General features: G+C 45.5%; 1 protein-coding gene across 5 annotated transcripts in view; it reads left to right on the forward strand.

Annotated features, from left to right (window-relative positions):
* Positions 1-21,035, forward strand: part of Kcnma1 (potassium calcium-activated channel subfamily M alpha 1) — a 680,238-nt gene that overhangs the window by 195,460 nt on the left and 463,743 nt on the right. For all 5 annotated transcript variants that reach the window (XM_055605732.1, XM_055605733.1, XM_055605734.1 and 2 more), the window contains exon 2: positions 6,427-6,588. In XM_055605732.1, coding sequence (XP_055461707.1) covers positions 6,427-6,588 — 162 coding nt within the window. The remainder of the gene's footprint in view (positions 1-6,426; positions 6,589-21,035) is intronic.

A 21,035-nucleotide genomic window follows, 5' to 3' on the forward strand; every position in this document is an offset into this window, starting at 1 on the left:
CTTCCCTTTCTTCTTTTCTCTTTTCTTTCCTTCTCCTCTCCTCTTCTTTTCCCTCCTGTTTTCCTCCTGCCCCTCTCCCATCTCTTTCCCCTTTGTCTCCCCACCTCTTCTTTCCTTCTCTTTCTTGTCCTCCCATCCATCCTCCTTGCCCTCTCCCTCCTCCTTGCCAGCCCTCTTCTTCCTTCTTCTACTCCACTAAAATGGATTTGAACTTGAGGCTGCAGTGTTCAGTTTGTAAAACTGACAGAGGCCTCTTCTATGGAGCTTCACTATAGTGATGAAAATATATGTTTCCAGGTAGACGATGAAAACCCTACCTGGACTGGGTTGATATTTCCAAAAAGGGTGTTCAGGGATCAGTTGAGGGTCCGAACCCTCCACGCAGGAGAGCATTGTGTGGATACTGGGTCCAAGGGAGCTATCAGTGCTAACAGCCTCTAAATAGAAGTAGCTGTGGACAGTTCTGGCAGCACAAGGAATCCAGTGCAGCTGCAGAGGCACGAGTGGGTTTCAGACACTGACACTGTGGTTACAGATAGGACTGGGACAGATTGAACGGTGGGACAGTGTGAGGACTGACTGGTCTTCAGAGAGGAAAAGGGGAACTTCAGAAGGATGTTGGGCACAGAGAAAATGATCTGACTAGCTCTAAAACAAACAAACAAACACACACACACACACACACACACACACACACACAGAGACAAACTCCTACATTCTTCTTTCCAGATGGTCATTGCCTAAACTGCTCTTCCCGGCAGGGGGTGAGGAATTATTCAACCCAAACTGGAGGTATAATTGAACCTGTTCCAGGCTTGCAGCTCCTGAGGTGGGCCTCTTCAGTCGCTTGCACTGGCTGGCTCCTGTCATACCTGCTGGGGTGTGGTGTTTATGGTGACCTTGGCCCCTGGAAGTGCCAACATGTGTCTGTGTGCACATCCTGGTCAGGAGGCAAAGGCAAGAGAGCTGTGACAGCTGCTCATACCCTCTCTAGCAGGGGGCTTTTCTAGCACAAGCCCTCTGACTTGTCATTGCAACACCCTGGTAGTAAGAAAAGAAAGGGCCCCTACTGTGCGTTCTGCATCAGGGTAAAGAAAGCTGCATTTCAGGTTTGTGCTTTGTGGGGCTTTGCGTTGTTTTCTTCTCCCTGAGAGCAGCCTTGTCCTAGAAGACAGGGGTGTCTCACTGCCTTCTCTTTGCAAAACAATGGTGTTTGGGGAAGTGCTCTTTTCTGTGTGATCAGGGCCTCTTCAAGAATCACAGGCAGGGCAGGTGGAATTTAGCATTTACAGAAAAGAACACAGGAGTTTGGGGAAGTGAAATGATTTGCCTAAAGAACTGACCTTGGTTTTTAGTGTCTAGTTTCTCAGAGATCTTTCTCCTGAATCCACAGACCCGAGATCCCCAATGTACTGGGTCCAGTTCAGGAAGTCTGGCAGACAGAGAGAGACTGCTGAGGGTTGGGAGATGGGAAGAGGAAGTCCTGGGATCAAATCTAGCTTTTACTCTCATGTGTCAGGCCAGGGTGGTCTTCACTGACCCCTCTGGGAAGGTTAGGTTTCTCCCATAGGTTCCACACCCTAGACAAGGCTTCAGCCTTGGGTAGCATGGGGAACTGCTTGGCAGTGACTGTATCTGAAGCAGTCCTCTTGCTGGGGAAACTCAAGAGATAAGAGAGCCACTTGGAGGGGATTGTTTGGCTGGCCTGGGTGATGGGCCAGGCAGTTTCTTTCCTAGCCCTCTGTTTCTCATCTGTATAGCAAAGGAGGGGGTAGTATCCTAAGAAGTTGCCAGCCCTTTTCTTTTTTGGTATTTCTTTTAAAAAGCAACACACAAAATAGTAGGTTTTATCATGATGTTTTCATTTGCGTATTTGTGTATATACTTGTTCCCCCTTCCCTATTTCCTACTGGTCCCCTTCTCCCTTTCAAATTGTCTTTCTACTTTCACGTCATATTTAAGTGTGTATATTCATATGTAGATTCTATACATTAGAGAAAATGTGGTGTTTGTCTTTCTGAGCCTGGCTTGTTCCACTTAACATTCTGGGGTTCCTTCTTAAGTTATATTGCTGTTTGGTAGATATGCTCAAGTCCCCAACAGGTAGTCTGTATGCTGGTCACCATCGCCATCAAGGTCACCCTTTCTGGGCAGTGGTGGGGTTTTCTTCAGGGAAGTTGAGAATTTGGGTTAGCTGCATGGGTGCTTTGCCATTCAGGAAAAAATGTGTCTCCCTTCTGAGGCAGTGTGCCATGGAATATAAAAGGAAGAACAAAGTCTGGGGACCTAGAAACTGGCCCTCAGTCTGATCCTGTCTCTCTTTCTTGGAAGAAAGAGGTTAGTCCAGTGGAGTTGAGAGCCATGATGCAACTAAGAGAGGACTTGGTTTGGCCTACCTAGTGTGGGAATTCCACCCTAGCTGTCTTGGGTGGGGTCCCACAATCTTGCTGCAACCTACAGAAGAGTTTATCATTCTGTTGTCACCTTGTGGAGGCTCACTCTGGACCAGTGGCCTTGCCAGGACCCAGTGGAAGCAGCTGTGAAAGTTGTAGTTTTACTGGGACCACAGACACCACTGTACTTTCTATACCTTCCCAGAGATGTACACTCTGTACCTTCCCACTCTGTACACAGGAGGCAGATGCTTGGAGCTAACATGACCAGGGAGTAGAGTGTTCCCAAGTCCTAATGGGCTCTCTACTCATAGCCTGAACCCTCAGGCTCTTTGGTGTCCCAGGTGACACCTGCACTCAGTTACTGGAACTTTAAAACCGTCTATGAAATTCTACTTATCTGCTGAATTTCTTATAGTACTTAAGAAAGATGGATGCACAGAAATTTTTTGTTTCCTAACTGTTAAAACCCAGTTCTTAAATGGCTTCTTAAATGGGGACCATCACTGCTCTAATAAATTCTACCTAACCCAGCCCCTGCAGTGCCACTTAACCCTTCACGTCTAACCCCCTTTCCTCTGCTGTGTGGAATTATAGCATTTTCAGTAGAAGGATGCAGGACTTTGCCTTCCAGGCACAGACTTCCCCAAGTTGGCAGTGACTATATCTGAAGCAATCCTTTAGGCAGGCTGGCACAGGGCTTGCTGTAGCTCCCTGCTTCTGTGGCCCCTCCCCCAGTCCTGCCTCCCACATGTGGTAATTAAGCTCACAACATCTAGTGTAAGCAAATAATAACAAGGGCATTATCTCCTGTTAGTTTGTGTTTTTCCTTGCCTATCATAAAGCAATTAAAATAATGAATGCCTTGTAAAACAATAGGTAAGAGGGTTGGCAGAATAGCATGCTATGTGCTGTATACCTCTTGTGCTGTGAATTATAGATGCATTAAAACCATGGTTGCTGCAGGGGACTCCCTGCCTCCTGCCTCTGGGTCTTTTCCATACTGAAATGTGTCTGTCCATTGAGGCACCAGGTTCAGTCAGCAGGAAACTGGCCCTCTAGGTGGCAGCCAGAGACCGGTTGGCTGGTGTAATGTGTGGCTCAGTTGGTAGTGTACTTTGCCTAGTGTGCACAAAGTCTCGGGTTCAATTTCTAGTGCCGCGTAAAATGGAAGTGGGGGTGTATTCCTATAACCTCAGCCCTCAGCATGTAGAGGCAGGCGAGCCCAGAAGTTCAAGGTCATCCTTGTCTACACATCTAGTTTGAGGCACTTGAGGCTACTTGAGACCTTTTCTCAAAAAACAATCAGAAGCAAACACAAAACATTTGGTTTGAAAGCCTATCTATCTTTCCCTCAGCCCTCACTGTTCACTGACCTGTTCTGAAAGTAGCAGATGAGTCTAGCTGAAGAAGATGGCAGGAAGTGCTGGAGTTAAGAAGCATGCTGTATTTTGGGCTGGAGAGGCCTGCGGTCCTCTAACTCAGGCATGATCATTAGATAAAATTGCAGGTCTGGAGTGGGTCTTGCACTCTGAGCAGCTGAATGCACCTTGTGCTTTACTCAGTGCCAGTGTCAGACGTGAGGTGCAGGTGGGGCAGTCTGGGACTCTGTAACTGAGTCTGTGTTATGTGCCATTGGTCAGTGTTTAGTTCTGGGGAGCAGGCAGTGTTGGCCCCTCTCATAGGGCGGTCCCCAAGGTGGTGGGAGGCTAAATTTCTGTTTTGAATATGCATCTTGGTTACCATGGCTGCCAAGCATCACATCCTTTACCACAGCGGTCCTCTTGGAGTCCCTCCCCTTGAGGCTTAGACCCCAACAGGTAATAAACCACCGAGACTAGCCTAGGAGGCCTGAGCAGCAGATGTCATGACAATCAGCAGGTAACCCAAGGCCTTTTTCTCCCAGGCTCCCACTGGCGTTGTTCCAACTCCTACAGCTTAAAACACTGGGGAGTAAAATACCATGGGCATCCAGCCCTGTAACCTCAGCTTCTCAGGCCTGCTCCACTGGGGCTAGACTCAGCTAGCTAGAGAGAAGCAAAAGTCAGTAGCATCTTCATGCTGAGTGACTCTCCCATCCTCTCCCACTTCCCAGGTCTCGCTGCGCCCACCCTTCTCCTTAAAGAAGGTTTCTACCTCCACCTTTGGTTCCACTTCCCTAGTCCTACTTTAGTCCAAAGCACAATGATCCCTAGTGTTTTTCTCTTTGAAAATTAATACCAGGGTTATAAGTGATGAGTGTAATTTTCTGACATCTTTTTACGTCTCCATCTACATTAATAAGCACAGTGGGTGTTTGAGAATGTGTCTAGTTAAATTTTATTTTAGATGAATGACGAGTCTTTAGCTTATGTATAAGCCATGTGTTTTTGGACATATTTATGAAGATATTTGTTTACCTAAAATTTAAATTTGGCTGAGTGTCCTGTATTTTATCTGGTAATCCTGAAATCCAGGCTCTGGAGGTGACAAAGAATAGACTGTCACAATTATTTATAGTCATTCATGCAGAGTTTAGATTGCTTTTTATTGTTGTTTGTTTGCTTGTTTGAGCTCTGGGGTCAAGGATGACTTCAAACTTGTGGATGATCCTCTCACCTCAGCCTCCTGAGATTACAGGTCTGTGCCACCATGCCCAACTTCATTCATGCTTATTGTGCTAGCTTTGTGCTTAAGAATGTGAGAGGTGTGGGAACTGACAGCAGTGTTGGAGTGTGGGATAGGACATAAAACAAACAAGTGAGCTATAGAGTATATTAGAAGGTTCAAGTGCTGTTGACTAGAATAAAGTAAAACATGGAAGAAAAGAGTTGGCGTTTTCAGAGGAGAGTGAGTGAGAAGTCGAGAGTGCACGGGTGAAAACTTGAGGCAGAAGCAAGCCTTGGGCAGCCTGGGAACAGCCTGGGCTCAGGGCACATCGTGTGCAAAGGGGTATCATTTGCAGCTTCATGTGGGCTTTGGGTATCTGAAGGCTTCCTTCTTCAAGCATACTTCTACTTCTGCAGGGGAAATTTACTGTTTCTCCTAACTCAAAGATCTGGGCTTTAGACCCAGCTGGATCAAGGCATTCAGAGGATGGCATCAGTATCCCATCATATTTTTCCTCCATGCTGTTTTCCTTTTCAGGGAAGGGTCACTTTCTCTATCTATCTGTTTCAGAAAATGTATCATACTTGAGCCTTATTGGCTTGGCAGAGGTCACAACCCAAATGCCGGGGATATTGCCAGGGCAAATGTATGATTGAGGACTGAACACTGTTAGAATCATTGAGGGGCCATCACGAATCCCTTTTGCATGGCGTAGCTGGAGAGGAAAGGATGGGAAATTAGTTAAGGGAGATGGGTTGGCAGTACGAAAGCATAATAGTTTCTGCAGAGACTACTTTGTGCTGACTAGAACCCTCTTAAATGCTCTGTGGCCGGAGACAGGACTGTTTCCTTTACAGTGATCAGAGAATAATTCCAGCCTTTTTTCTGTCACAAGGATATTCTAAAAGGAACTTTATCAAAAGGATTCTTTGTGTGCCATTGCATGCATGTGGAGGCCAGAGTACCACCTTCTGTGTGCTCCATCTACCTTGCCTGAGACAGGACCTGGACCACCTTGGGTATCAGCCCTCTCTGTCTACCTTGTTAGTGACGAGACCTCTCTTGTGTTGGTCTCACTTGTGTACGTTACAAGGCTAGTGGATCTGCAAGTTTCTGGGAATCTTGCTGTCTTGGTTTTCCCTCTCTGTGTAAGAGTGCTGGAGTTACAGATATAGTCTACTGTGTCCAGCTTTTACATAGGTTTGGAAGGAATAGACTCTTATCCACACATGTGCATAGAAAGTGCCTTACCCACAGCTTGATTAAAAAAGAAACTAATTAAAGAAAATAAAATCCTTAGCCATCTCTCCTCTCCCACCGCTGTATCTTTGGGGTATATTCCCTCATCTGGGAACCCCTTTGGGTTCTGGTTCTTTGTGGGAGGACATATTATTTAAATCCAGTTGTTTCTCAGGTCTCAACTCTGATTTCTCTCTGTTGCCAGGAGGCCCAGAAGATAAACAATGGCTCCAGCCAGGCAGATGGTACTCTCAAGCCAGTGGACGAAAAAGAGGAGGTGGTGGCAGCCGAGGTCGGCTGGATGACGTCTGTGAAGGACTGGGCAGGGGTGATGATATCCGCCCAGACACTGACTGGCAGAGTCCTGGTGAGTCCCTGGTCCTGTATCTACGATAGGGGGTTTGCTTGGGAGAGGTGATGATGCTCTGAGTTTTCTAGAGGCCGAGTGGGGTGGGTGGCCAGTGCTTACTGAGCTCACAGATCAGTATGGCACTCTTTAAACATATCCAAGCCTGTAGTTTGGGGCTGTCTACAGAGAGTGGACCAGCGTCATGCATTCACAACCTGCTTGGGGATGCACTGAACTTTCTCAGTCAGTAAAACAGATGTACACATGCAGGCACAAAAACACTCATGCACACACTATACCTGGATTATCTTAGAATAAAGGGTGGGACATAGCAACACAGTTATAGTACTGTGTCAAGAGTTTATCAGTCCAGGACCCAGGAGTCTCTCTATCCTCACCACACTCCCTCTAAGAGAGAGAGAGAGACAGAGACTCAAATAGAGAGTGTATATATGTAGACTGAATGTACGCATTTGTGTGTGTGTGTGTGTGTGTGTGTATGCACGCTGAACTCTTGTATTTCTTAGGTGCCCCATTTCTATCACTTAGGCCCTCCACAGTTGGAACTCACACTTCTTCTTCCCCACTCACATCTTGCTTCTCTTACCTGCTTGTAGAGAGGTTGGCTTCATCAGTTGGCCTTGTGAGCCTGTGGGGTAAGAATTGTTTGGAATAGGTGCCTCACACAGTGGTGGAGGGAGAGGGAAGGGACTTGAGGAACTCAAGGGACTAGCCAAATAACCTGGTAGGAGAACCAGGGATCCAAGGACCTTCCAACATAAAGTCATGTTGGTGTCAGAGAAGACTAACTTTAAAAGAGAGGGAATGGCAATTGTCACTTGGGAGGACAGAGAAACTAGTAAAGTCAGTTGCTCCAAGACGGAAGACATGAGGATAGTTGTTTCTTTTGTGAAACAGGAGAGGATTTGCATGTGGCTTGCTGCTGTATGTGGGGACCACTATCATCTATCTCCTTTTCTCATTCTATAACTAGGTTTCTGTTGTTCTGTCACACAGGTATGTGAATAGGCTTTGCCCTGGAACACAGCTGAGGTCAGGTTCTGGGTCTGGATGAGCTTGTGTGACAGGGGTAAGGCCATGCCTTCCACACACATGGTAGCTGCTGCACGATCATAAGAATGATCTATGACAGCTATACTTTCAATTTTGAATGAATGAGCTTAAGTGTAAAGCAAGCCAAAACGAAAGGGAAAAGAACATGCAGGAGAACGATATCAAATTATCAAACTGGTGTACAAAACACCCAGCAGAAATTGACATGCTGCACAGGATAGCATTCCAATATAACGTACACTACAGTGGCTATGGCAGGCACAGGGTGGCCGGTAGAAAATGATGCCATGGTCGCTCCTATCTGAGGTCGTCACAGCAAATTCCAATGTATTCATCAGAACCAGCTGAGGGTTCTCAAGTACCAGCTCTATGACAAAGGTTTTATCCGATGGGGTGGGAAATAAACACTGAGGTTGATTAGTGGTAGAGTTCTTGCTTAGCATGCATCAGGACCCAGGTTTAATGATGAGTACCAAACACTGGAGAAAGGCAAAGTGTGATGGCGCATCCCAGGACTTTGGAGGCAGGGGAGATAGCTCAGCCTGTGAAGTGCTTGCCATGTAAGCATGAGGACCTGAGTTTGACCCCCAGAACTGATGTGTGTTTACAATCTCAGATCTTGGAAGGTGGAGAAAGGCAGATCCTTGGGGCTCGATGGCCAGCCAGCTCAGTTTAATAAGGTGAGCTCCAGACTATGAGAGACCTTGTGTAAAAAAACAAACAAGCAAGCAAGCAAGCAAAAATAAGCAAACAAAAAGCTAAGGTGGATGGTTCTTGATGAAGGACACTGAAGATACATGTGAGCATGCTCCTGTAACTCATGTGCCATCACACACAACACACACACACACACACACACACACACACACACACACACGAGTCACAAGTCCTATTCCTCCTGTTTAGTTTCCCTTTTCAAAATTTGATTAGCATCTTAAAAGCCAAAGGGAGGAAGTGATGTCTTCAAGGAAAGCAAGTTGTAGGAGCAGAAGAACATGGTACATTACGGAACTCTGGAGGGTTGTCCAGTGAGGCTGAGGGCCAAGAACGCCAGGGCATTGTGCTCAAACAAGGCCTGGAATGTTGGCTGGAGACAGCTTGTCCGGGTTGAAAATACCAAGCTAGAGAATTTGGGCAGAGTTTGTAGGACAAGAAGATTTTGACAGTGGGTGCTATGGTTGGCTATTGTACAGCCACCTGGGCAGGGATATGTATTCAGAGGGGGAAACAAAAGCTGGGAGATCCTGAGACTACTTAGGATAGTGAGCTGCTACTCCAATGATAGCACAGGAGGAAAAGACAAAGGCTGAAGCGTAAGCAGGTCACGAGGTCAGGAGGAAGATAGGAGTGATATTGTACAATTGGGGTGCATAGGCCCAAGCACTTCCCAAACACTTCAACACCCCTAATGTGCCATCAGTCACACTATATCGTATCTTGTGATCCCTGTAGGCACTGTGTCAGCCTTGTCCCTTGCCATCATTTGGAAGATATGGGCCCTGCTATTGTTTTCACTCACATATCCCACATCGCTGTTGGTTTGAAGGGTGTTCTAGTATCATTCCTATTGCTATGGTAAAATACCCTGACAAAAAACAAATTGGGGGAGAGGGTTTATTTTAGCTATTAATTCCATGTTACAGTCTACAACGTTGGAAAGCCAAGGTGGCAGGAACTCGAGGAAGCTGTCAAGACTTGAGAGAGAACAAATGCATCATGCCCACTTGCTTGCTTATTGGTACTCAGCTAGGTTTCTCCTTTTAGACACTTTGGAACCCCCTGCTTAGGGGATGGTGCTGCCTACAGTGGGCAGTTCTTCCCACATCAGTTAGTTTAATGAAGTCAATTCTCCAGAAACATGTCCACAGGCCAACCCATAGTAGACAATCCCTCATCTCTTTCCAAGTGAGTCAACTTTGTGGCAAGTTGACAATTACAGCTAACAGTTACATCACAAAGGGGCTCATCGCAAGGAAGTAAGAGAAGACTTACCAAAGAATACATGTCTCCTTTACAACTAATTAAAATGAAGGGAGGGAGGGGTTTTGCTTTGAAAACAGAAAGTAAAGCAGCTATTAATGGCAGAGTCAGCTGATTAGCTACACAGACTTCAGGCACTCAGCTTAGTCATGATCCTTCTCGATCTTGACTGCCTACGTAGAACAATGCCTTTTCTAAGTCACTAGCAGTTGCTGCTCTGAGTGTAACAATCTAACATTACTGTTAGCCAGGTCTGATGCGCCAGGTCCTGACCCTCACAGGTAGATGCATGTTCATCCCAATCCTTTCGCCTAGGGCTGTCCAAGGTGTCAAATGATCTCTGGTCTCCTTGAAGAAAGTCCTGCCTGGATGCTGAGTCCCCTTGAAGTAAGGGATCTTCACAATGCAGAGCAGGCTCTCAGGAGTCTTTGAGGAGAATGCAAAGCTTGGCTTTGCACAAAACGCAGATTTTACCAGCACACAGAGCAAAACTTCCCTTCCTGTTCTGAGCCCAAAGCTGTGTTTGTCTTGAGCTGTCCAGATGTTTATCCCTGTGACAGTGGCACCAAACCAATACTAGAGACCGGCTGTTCAGTTTCCTTTTTCAAGTTTTAATCTGTTTTCCTTGATACATGTTCAGCAGCTTGGCCTCCACACCTGAGCCCCTCTTCCCCTGCCTGATTGTTACAGGTGAGATTCTTAAGGCTGGAATATAGTGGATGAGGTCCAGCTGGGGAAGGATTGGCTAAGTAGCCCAGATTATCTGTAACAACTGATCTCGATGGTAACGCACCACAGTCACTTGATAAATGGTGATTTCTTAACCGCTCTGGCTGTGTGCTACATACAGGCATAAAACAGTGAACAAGAATAAAAGAACCAAGTGTGAGGTTCTCATACTGTTGGATTAAATAGGTAATTGTACAGTCTCATACCAGAAATGACAGGTGGTCTGCACCATTCACCCGGAGCCGCAGCACCGAAGTGGTCAGTTCTTTGACCTCAAGATTCCCAGCCTCAGTTTCTTAGGACCAGGTTTCACAGCCAAAACCCAACAAGACTGGATGGGCAGAGCTCTTTTCTGAAGCATAGGCCTGAGCCATACTATCCCAGAGTGATGCCATGCAGAATAAGGTTGTTGCTTCCTTTGTTTCCCTTTTTAAATTAAAGAATATTTTCTTTTAAAAGTTTTAATTAAAAGCAATGTGTGTGTGTGTGTGTGTGTGTGTGTGTGTGTGTGTGTACGATATGTTTGTGAATGTGTGTGACATGTTTGTGAATATGTGGGCTTCTGTGCCTCTGTAGTTGGATATGTAGACCAGAGTAAGTCACCTACTGTTTCCTTCCGTATTTTATTGCCTTGAGACAGGGACTCTCTCTGTACAAAGGACTCACCATTTTGGCTAGGCTGGCTGACCACTGAGATCTCCTGATATGGCTGTCCCTGCTTCTACTCCACCATTCTAGGGTTGTAATGTGGAGCCATGCTGGCTTTCCACCAAGGTGTGCTAGGGAATAGAGCTCAGGTCCTTGTGCCAACAGCGTACCACCTCTTAGCCACTGAGCCATCTCTTCTTCCAAATTAAGGACTGTGAAAGCAAAGTTAGTTCTCTCTGTCTGCAAGTCTATCATCCATAGATTCAATCAAACACCTATAAAAAATACTGGGGCATAATTGAAACTCACTGAAATATGTGGCCTATTCTTTTTCATTCTTTTTTTTTTTTATCATCCATAATGAACATAGTGGAGCAGTCATCTCCATCACATTTATATTGTGTTAAGTTTTACAAGTAATCTAGGGATGGTTTCAAGCCTATGGGGGGATTGCGTAGGCTATCTGCAAGTGCTACACTATTTATATAAGGGACGGTGCATCACTGGGCTTGGTACCCACAGGGAGTCTTGGAAGCTGATGGACGGCCATACAACAGTACATGCTTATTTTAGAATTTTGGAACATGTTGGAAGAATCACTGACAAATTCCATTTTAGGATATGGAGTTGGCCCACGCTCAGTGATACTTCAATACATAGAAAGATGTCTTTAGGGTTCTTTCTGAATGTTTGGGCGTTGCTGAGGACTGTGTTGCCTACATTTCACCTTATTTACTTCAGGCACACACTCATGGAGAAATTAAATAAGCTGCTTTTACTAGAGATCATGGTTCTATCAGCTAACACCACGCTTATTCTCCATTTGGAAAGGAGTTATGTCTCTTTCTGGTGGCTGCTGTGAGCCAAGACTGACTGGCCCATGTGAGCACAAAGAAGCCAGTCTGGCTTCCTTGTGGGGACATCTCCCCCAGTCTCTGTTTGTATTCTCTCTTCCTCTCTGTCTCAAGTTCCTTGTTTTCCCATTTGACATTTATATGTATGCTGTTAGTGTTCTGTACATTTTCATGAGCTAGGGTTTCATTAAATCCTTGTAAGGCTGAAGTGGTTTCCAAAGACAGGCAGCAAGAAACCCATGGGCTAGTTTTTATTTGTTTGATTGTACTCTGTAGACTCATAAACCATAATATTATATATATATATATATATATATGTATGTATGTGTTTACCAACCATGAACTAAAATATATATATATATATTTCCTGTTGTGAACATGTTAGGCTTTTTGGACTGTGCAGACTCTATGCTATCTACTTCACCTATCATTTTGGTTTGAAAGCAGCCTCAAACATCCACAGTACAACTGTATTTCAATAAAGTTTTATTGATGATGGGCCAGATTTCTTTCACAAGGTACAGCTCATCCCTTTCTTTATAAAGAAATGAAAGGGTAGTGAATGAGAGGCTTATAGAATGAGAGTGATATTAATGAGTAACCCACTTACAGGAAAGAAGGATGTAGACACAAGTAGAGACACACACTCCCACAATCTCCACAGATGTTTCATTTCTGAACAGTCATGTTCATTTCCATGTTAATCTCAGAACAACTGCCTGTAGGAAATCTGTCTTGTTGCTAACAATAGCTTCACCTTAAGGTCTAAACCATGTTTGCATCGCTTGGGTTTTCTGTCAAACCTATGATGGATGCAGCGTTTTGTGAATCTTAAAAAAACAACAAAACAATACAAAACAAAAACCGGTTTCCCCAACACAGTAACCACCAGCTCCTTAGGCAAAGATAAAGCCCTTAGCATCATTCATTTTAGTTACTTTTCCCATTTGTTTATGCTGCTGTACTAGAATATTGCTCTAGGAAACATGCAAATCTAATTCCCCCAACTGAAAACATTTGCTATTTGCTTCAATATCTAGGGGATGCTTTATCAATGTATGGAGAAACAAAATGCCAGTCTCACCCTTTATCTTTCTAAATAGGTCACATGGGTGGCATTTGACACATTATGTACCTAGCCTGAGCCATTTTATTCTATCTCCAGGGGCTCAAAAGAAAATACATACTCAGCATGCCTTTCAAATAATGGGTTAATGGGGTGCTGTCAGTGCTGAACTGTTCGAACGTGGCACTAGATCAGGGAAACTGAGGGGGTACACATGGACATCGTGATTCTGCTGTGTGACACGCATCGCTGTCCTTTCTTACTTGCCCCTGAGGCTGCTGATGCTGGCCATGCTTGTCATGTGTGTTCTCTACTTTTCTTTATCTGTGGAGCTTGGTGGCAAATTTGCACACAGCACAATCGTCCATTTTCTTCTCTCTTCCTCACATCCATCCTTTATTTTTTCATGTTTTTGGCAAAGCTACCTAAAATTGTCATATCACCTGCAGCTACTCTGTGGAGCAGAAAGATTGGGAATCTTGTGGGGTTGCATTCTGGGTGGAAATGTGCTCCTGGCCCTTCTCTGTGCTATTGAAAGTCAACAGGTTTTATTGGTGTGAATAACCCTCAGAGGGGCTTTGGCTCTTATGAGCCACATAGTAATTGTCTACTAGGACTTAAATTGTGCCTCTTTATTTTATCCTGCAATTGTACTTTGGTGTTAGTCAAGAAATCAGAATGATATATTATATTTTATATGATTAAATAACTGTTTGACTTTGGTGGAAGAGGCACTGGAGTTATGACATCTGTTATTCGTGAGTACCATTTATTCAGATGGAAGATGTATGTCAGAGGAGTGAGTGTACCGAGCAGGCTCCCACTGCAGGAAGTGAAGTGTTGCTGGAGATGTTCACAATTGTATTCTGTGACATAACTACTGACAATTGGTCAACTTAATCTGCATTGTTTTAATTAAGTGGCATTGAATGCAAGAGAGAGATGCCTCAGGATAAAAATGGTTTTCTGGGAACTTGAACAGACTTCAGTTCTTATCTGATCTTGGAGATTGCCTGTTCATGCCGACATATAGATGCCCACAGACGCATTTGGAGCAGGAAAGCGCAAAGAATTCTGTTTTCACAAACTTCCAATCTTTTTTATTATTTAAAAAGTTATATTCATCTATTTGTTTTATTGTGAGGGCAAGGCATGGGATAGCGCACATATTGAGTTCAGAACACAACTTCTTTGGAGTTAGTTTTCTATTTTCCATTACCATTTGGGTCCTTAGTCTGAACAAGGTGGTCAGGCTTGGTAGCAAGCGTGTTTACCAATGGAACCATTTCAGGAGCCGTGGCAGCTTCTGTTCTTACTCCCCTGTGGGGCCCTCCTCTTGTGATACAGGGTGACAGTGAGGAACCTACCATAGATCTGCTGGCTATAGCACGTGGGTCAGAGTGGCTCACTGCCTTGTTTATATGACTTGGGAGTGAAAAGCAGTTTTTCACATTTTCAAATTGCTTTAAAAAAATCTAAAGCCTATTTTGTGACAAGTGGAAAGTATAAAACATCCAAATTTCATTTTTCACAAAATTTAGTTGTTATATAGCCAGGCTCATTAATTGATGTAGTGTCTATGAGCTCTTCTGTAACACAATCCGGTGAAGTCCTGAGGAGCACCCATAGAGTCCCAAACACCCAAAAATAATTACAGTCTGGCTCCGAAATGAAAAAGTTTGTCACCCTCTATGAAGCTGGTGAAATTCTTACCAGAGTGGCCAGGGGGACTGGTTTTCAAGTTGCCTACTGGGCAAGGTAATAGATAGGAAGTAATATTTCTGTACTCTCTTAACAATACTTCTAAGTTACTCCTGCAAACTCAACATAATCTATTGTGGAGAGTAGGGAGAGGTGGAAGCCAGGCTGAGTGGCCCCAAAGTTTCCAGCAAGTTCTTTGTTGGGCTTAGCAGACTCAGCTTAAGGGCTAGGTACATTCTGTTTCTGAGAAGGTTATAGCAAGGTCACCTCACACCTTCTCACATTGCTGCCCACCTGCAGCCTGCTACTCCAGACCCTTCTCCTTAGATGTTCACACAGTTCTTTTCTCTCCCTCACTCCTTGTGCAAGTCTGTAAGGTGGGTACTTCAGCCCACACTGGCTCCTGGCCTGTCTGCTAGAACTTAGTGTGCCTAGCTCTCCAGGGTGTCCTGTGAAAGTCCAGCTCCTAATTTTACTAGCTGGCAGGTTGACTCCCCTGGCTTCCCCCAGAGCGTTTGGGGAAAAGAAGGAGAGACTCAAAAATCAGACAGCTGTGGAGAGAGGAAGATCCTTCTCATCCAAGAGTTTCATGATGGCCCAACAGTGTCCCCAGACATTGCTCATGGTGTTGTAACTCCTCTACCTTGAAATGTCCAAGCGAAGGGTGGTGTGTTTGGGCAGGTGCCTACTTTTGTCTTCATGTCAGCCATTTTTTCATCTACCTCTCTGGAATTAGTCCCCATGTGTTTGTTGGTGTGTTCTAATGGAACTATCACCCCCTAGCCTTTATTGGGCTGCAAACTAGAAGGTCCTCCTTTCAAGCAGGAATCTGACTGGGGCTTTTTCTTTCTCCAGCTCCTTGAGTCACTTTCTCAGGTCATCAGAACATAGCAGGAGGTGAGACAGAACTCTTTGTAACAACAAATCTCCTGTATTCTTGGTGAGGAGCTGCTGCGGTGTGGTCCTTAGAATACAGAGGTCCTCTGTGTATGTTGAAGCGGAGGCTGTGGCCAGACTGCAGTCTCTGTCTAACCCCTCCCCAGAGCTTTCATTCTGGGCCAGTTGATTCATCTTTTGAAGCCACAATTTCCTCATCTTGATGATGGTGATAATGTCAGATTCTGGATCTTCCTCTTATGGTTATAAGTTCATGAATAAGTGCCAGAAATGTGCCTCTTGTGCAGTTACTGCTTAATAGGCATAGGATCTTATGGTTTGTGCTACTTGTCAGCCCAGGCACCATGTTACAGTAGGCTGTCACGGAGAGCCACAAAGGCAGGGAGGGGAGAACAAATCCTTTCCAGAGGCAGAAAGAGAGAGCAGACTTGAGGCCTCTCTAAACCCAATATTTTCTCAGAGGACCCAGGAGCTCTGAGCAAAGCTGCTGGATGGTCTGGGTGTAGCTAGCAGTTCCTAGTAATGGTCTAGTCAGTTGATGTTTGTTCTGTGCACACCCTTCATTCAGGTCCATCCAGGGTCTGGCCTTTCAGAGACTGGCCTGGCCCATGCCAGCCTGACTCACTATTGTCAAGTTGGCCAGGAAATTTTTACCTCATATGTAGCCTCCCTGAGCTGTCCAAAGACCAGAGGCAAGGTTGTGCTTAAATCCCAGGGCTGTATGCTGTGGGCATGTGTGTCACAGGAAACCCTTTGGCGGGATAACAGATCAGTCTCCTGGAAAGAGGGTCAAATGCACTCAGTATGGTCTCCAAGTCCACTCCTCTCTGGAGACAGGGTACATAGCTGATTTCAGTAAGCATATCACCACAGTGCATGAGAAGGTATGTGTAACAGTCATTTGGCGGGCAGTGGCCATAGGCCCATTGAAAGGGCATGGGGAGCTATGGTGCTTTGGCGGAAGATGTGGGTGAACATAAATTCAACTGCACATGAGAGGCACGTTGTCTGGGCTCTCTATCCAACCTGTCAGACATCCTGGACAACCAGTTAGAATCAAGGCACCATTCAGGCAGCAGGTCACCTAGTGCTTCTTCCAGACCAGAAAACTCTGCACAGTACAAAAGGTGCAAAGTGAAAAACAGGATGCTTGTATTGGCTCGGATGCTGGTGGGAAGCAGAGGCTGTGAAACAGAGTTTATCTGGTCAGCCCCTTGAGCAGACGTGGGAGCTCAGTGTTTGGAGTTTCTGATTCTGGTCTCAGATCCTGTGAGTCCCTGGTGTTAGAGCCCAGGGGCTGAGTAAAGATGTTTATATGCCTAAGGTCAGCCAGCGCTCTGCCTTGCTGCCCTCCTCTCTTATCCCTCCTTCCAACCTGCAAGAGCTGGTGCCCCCTGGAGGCGCAGAGAGGAATGGGAACACTGAGCTTCCCACTCAATGTTTTGCCACCTGGATTCTCAAGCCCCCACCGTCACTGGTTTAGACGTGGCTGTTTGGGAGAAGAATCTCTTGTGGGCTGTGACTGTCCGTAGAACCTCCATTCCAGCTGCGAGAAAGTTTAGTAGAAAGATTCAAAAATAGAGACCCTGACGGTGATGAAGTAACTCACACCCGGGACCACATGCAAGCTGATGCATCCAAGTTTAGTTTGGAAGGCTATCTTTAGGAGGAGGCAGACGGACTCGTGCCTGTGGGCCCTAAACACTCCAATCTGGAGGACTAGAAGCCCCATTTAGTGAGTCAGGTTCCAGAAAAAGGCATCTTCCAGAAAAGACAACTTTAGGGGGGAAATGACACCAACCAAAAGCCACTATTTGGCCTCGGAATTTTTATTATAATAAATGTTTTTTTTTTTCTTTCCAGTTTTGGATAGAGAGGAAATGAGGGCTTGCTAGTTGTTTCTTGTCTGTTTGAAGGATTCAGTACACTCATATACTTAATTAAATGCACCCAAGCTTCTTATGTGCCAGGCTCCTGTTTTTGCACATCCAGTTAACTCTAGTTGATGAAATTAGCCATGGGCTTATATGGACAGTTGGGAAGGTGATGCCAGAAACCTGTGGGTGGGAGCTTGGGTCTCAGTGTGTAAGCCTGCAAGGACATGGGCTCTGATTTTAACCTGGGGCATTCAAGCTTCCTTACACCTATGTGCCTCCACTCTAGGCAAGCAGATCATCGGGCCTTTCTTGTTTGTTAAGCCAGAAAGTAAATGGACTAGTCACACTGGCCCTTTCATGGGCATGGATGCCCAGGATCCAGGCGATTAAGGGTCAGGAAACTCTTACCTTAGTCATGGCCTCAGCACCCTCTTTCCTGTTTTTTTGTGACTGTGGCTAGAGCAACTGCCTGAAGGGAAGTAGGGAATAGCCCACTGGGAAGGAAAGAGGACAGAAAGCACCGTCACCCACCATAGTTGTCCACAGTCGCAGCACTAGTGGCAAGAAACAGAGGGTAGAACACAGAAAGTTGGTATTTCGGGGGTCAATAGTTGCCTGGTCTCTGCCTGCTATCAAATCCTGCTGGAGCTGTTGATCTGTGAACTTTGTTTTTCTCAGGATGGCATGGACTTTGGGAGAACATAGAGAAGGATCTTGGCCATCATCCTTGCTTCTGAAGAAAGGTCTGGATGAGATGGACTTATTGGAGAGTTTATGCTGAACTGACCTCATGGGCTGGGCACTCAGAGAGCTATCTGTCTAGGCCTCTGTCCCTGCTTAGAGGACAACTTGCAAAAGGAAAGCAGTCGTTTTCAGAAGCTGTTTAATTCACAGGCATCCTTGGTGTGTTACTGGGAAAGTTGCTGTGATTTTGTGACTTCCCTCTATGCCAGGAACAGGATAACTTAGTTTCTTAACCACCTCAGAGTTTTCCAGAAGGTATAGATGGACAGTTTGGAGAGACAGATCACTTGGTAAAGTGCTCGCTTTGTAAGTGCAGGGGCCCAAGTTTAACCTCAGGGATCAACATAAAAAAGCCAGGTATGATAGCATGTTCTTGATAATCCCTGTCCTGAGGGGCAGAGTCAGGCAGGTCTGTAGGCTCCATAACCACCCAGTCTAGCCTGCTTGATGAACTCTGGACCACCCAGATTTTCACCTAGGTTTATGCTACATGCTTCTCTGGGCCTCTGGAATTCTAGGCCCTCCTTGAGATCAGTCTACATACAGGACAAAACCAGATCTCTTTTGTCCAGGAACTATCTAGAGCAGAAAGCTGTACTCTAGTCCTGCCTCTGACGTGACCTTCCCAGGCGATCTTCAGCAAATGAAGACCTCAGGCGTCTCTATGGGGAGGATGAGGAGTGCCAAGAGTTTATGAGCCGTCTGATCCTCTGCAGGCTCCCCAAGCCCTGTGTTTCCTCCTTCCCCCGCTGACTTACCATGGGAAAGGGCAGTGAGGACTTGCTCTAGACCCGCTGCACACTTGGCCCTGTGTTCCACACTGAGCAAGCTGCACATTAGTCTTTCTCTGGGCTTTTGGTATCACTGGGAAGATGTGGGGTAGATCTGCCAAGTGTCTCCTTGGCCTTCTACTCAGACTAGTGAGTGGCCTAAAATCTAAAACTCTTCCCATGGCTAACAGTCCCTGAGAGGGAGGGCCACTGCCTTCCATTCATTTCCTTTGATCTTTTTTCCTGTCTGAGTCTCTTCCATAGACACACAAATATACAAAGAAGAAGCGGAGTATCTCTCTAGAAAGGACTGTGGCCACGGAAGGAGTGCCTATACCTTCTGATCCTGGGAAGTTGGATTGTTTGTTTGTTTGTCTGTTTGTTTGAAACAGAGTCTCTCTGTGTAGCCTTGGCTATCCTGGACTTTGTAGACCAGGCTGGCTTCAAACTCACAGAGGTACATCTCCCTCTGCCTCCCCGAGTGCTAGGATTAAAGGCATGCACCACCATGGTCTTCTTTATAGATGCTTCAGCTTTGTAGCCTGTATTAGTTATTTTTTGGTGCTGTGATAAAATCTCTGGAAAGAAGCAGGGAGAAAGGACTTTTTTTACACTTATGGTTTGAGAAACCAGAGTCAGTAGTCCGTTGTGGCAGGGAAGGCCTAGTGATGCCTGTGGCTGATCAGAGCTGGTAGCTGGAGCATGAGCCTGCCTGTTCATAGCCCAAAGAGATCAAGGAACAGAGTGTGTGGGCCAGAAGGGGCTGGGTCCCTTCAGGTCCCACTTCTCCCCAAGTAGCCTCACTCCTAAAGGTTCAGCAACCTCCCAAAAGAGCATCCCAGATAGGGACCAAGTATTCAGAACATGAGCTTGTGGGGAACACTTCACCCACAGACCTGTGACAGAACCCCATTTTGAATTATCTTCTTACAGTCAGGCTTCTCTAAGGCATCCCTAGTATGACTCCATGTGAAGTGTGACAGTCCCACTGGCCTACAATTATGTCAAGGAAGGTCTCTCCACCAGCCTTTGCTTGAGTAGACTGCAGGTGACAGATGGCCCTCTCTACCACAAAAGCAGTCCTTGAAGTTTCCTTTCTCTTCCAGGGGCAGAAACTTCTCTAGCGTTGCACCCATGAACATTTCATAAACGGCACGTTGACTTAAAAGAATGACTGCTGGAGACAGTCAGGAATGAGGAGCAAGGAACGGTTAATCTGGAGTAAGGCAGCACGCTCTGGGGGCCTAGATAAAAATTAAAGCCTGGACAGGGCATGGACCAAAGTTATGTGACAGCATCCAACGCTGTGGGCGGTCCATGCAGGAATTTCCCAAGTGAAGCTTCAAGTTAACTTCTTAGATGAGCTGAAGAAAAACAACTGCAACAAACCCTCAGTGGGCTATTTCAAGTGTCTCCTGTTTAATTAACATGATTCTAAGCAAAAGCTGTCCATATCCTTGGGAAGAAGGGATGTTCTTCCCTTGGTTCTTAATGACAAAGCATTGTGCTTCCTCTTTCCTTCCCAGCTTCCAAAGCCACGGGTTTGGCTGGTTCTTTGCCCCTGAGAGGTTGAGCACAGACACCAGTTTCCATAGTCTCCTGGCCTGAAGGGAGTTGTGCATTAGGGCTTATGGCTATATTACTGAACAGACCTTATAGACAAAATTCAGGAAGACACTCAGAAAATAATAAAATTCTTCCTTCCTAGACTGAGATGGAGAGATGGAACTTGAATGGGGGGAAAAAGAATCTATTTCTTTTTCATTTAAATTTGTTTTAGCTACAGCCTCTGGTGCTTATAATTTCTGCTGTGGAATTTAATTTCGTCAGACTTGAATTCCTCATCCTATTGCCAAAGGTGGTATATTATAGAGATGCAAAAGTAATGAGAAAAACAGCCCCCCTTCCTGAAGAATAATTTTGTGTACATTAAACAGACACATTAAGCTATTTAGAGGAGAGATGTTTGTTCTCAGGAGTCTGAAAGAAATCTGAATTTCTAATTATGGACTCTTTAATAATTTTCAAAAGAACTGAGAGTAATAACTAACTGCCTTTGAACTTCCTAAGGCTGTCAGCTATGCCTGATCTCAAAAGTATTCAAAAAGGGATACAATTCTGTACC

The sequence above is a fragment of the Psammomys obesus genome, unplaced genomic scaffold (genome assembly GCF_907164565.1).
Source record: "Psammomys obesus unplaced genomic scaffold, mPsaObe1.curated_primary_1811, whole genome shotgun sequence".
NCBI lineage: Eukaryota > Metazoa > Chordata > Mammalia > Rodentia > Muridae > Psammomys > Psammomys obesus.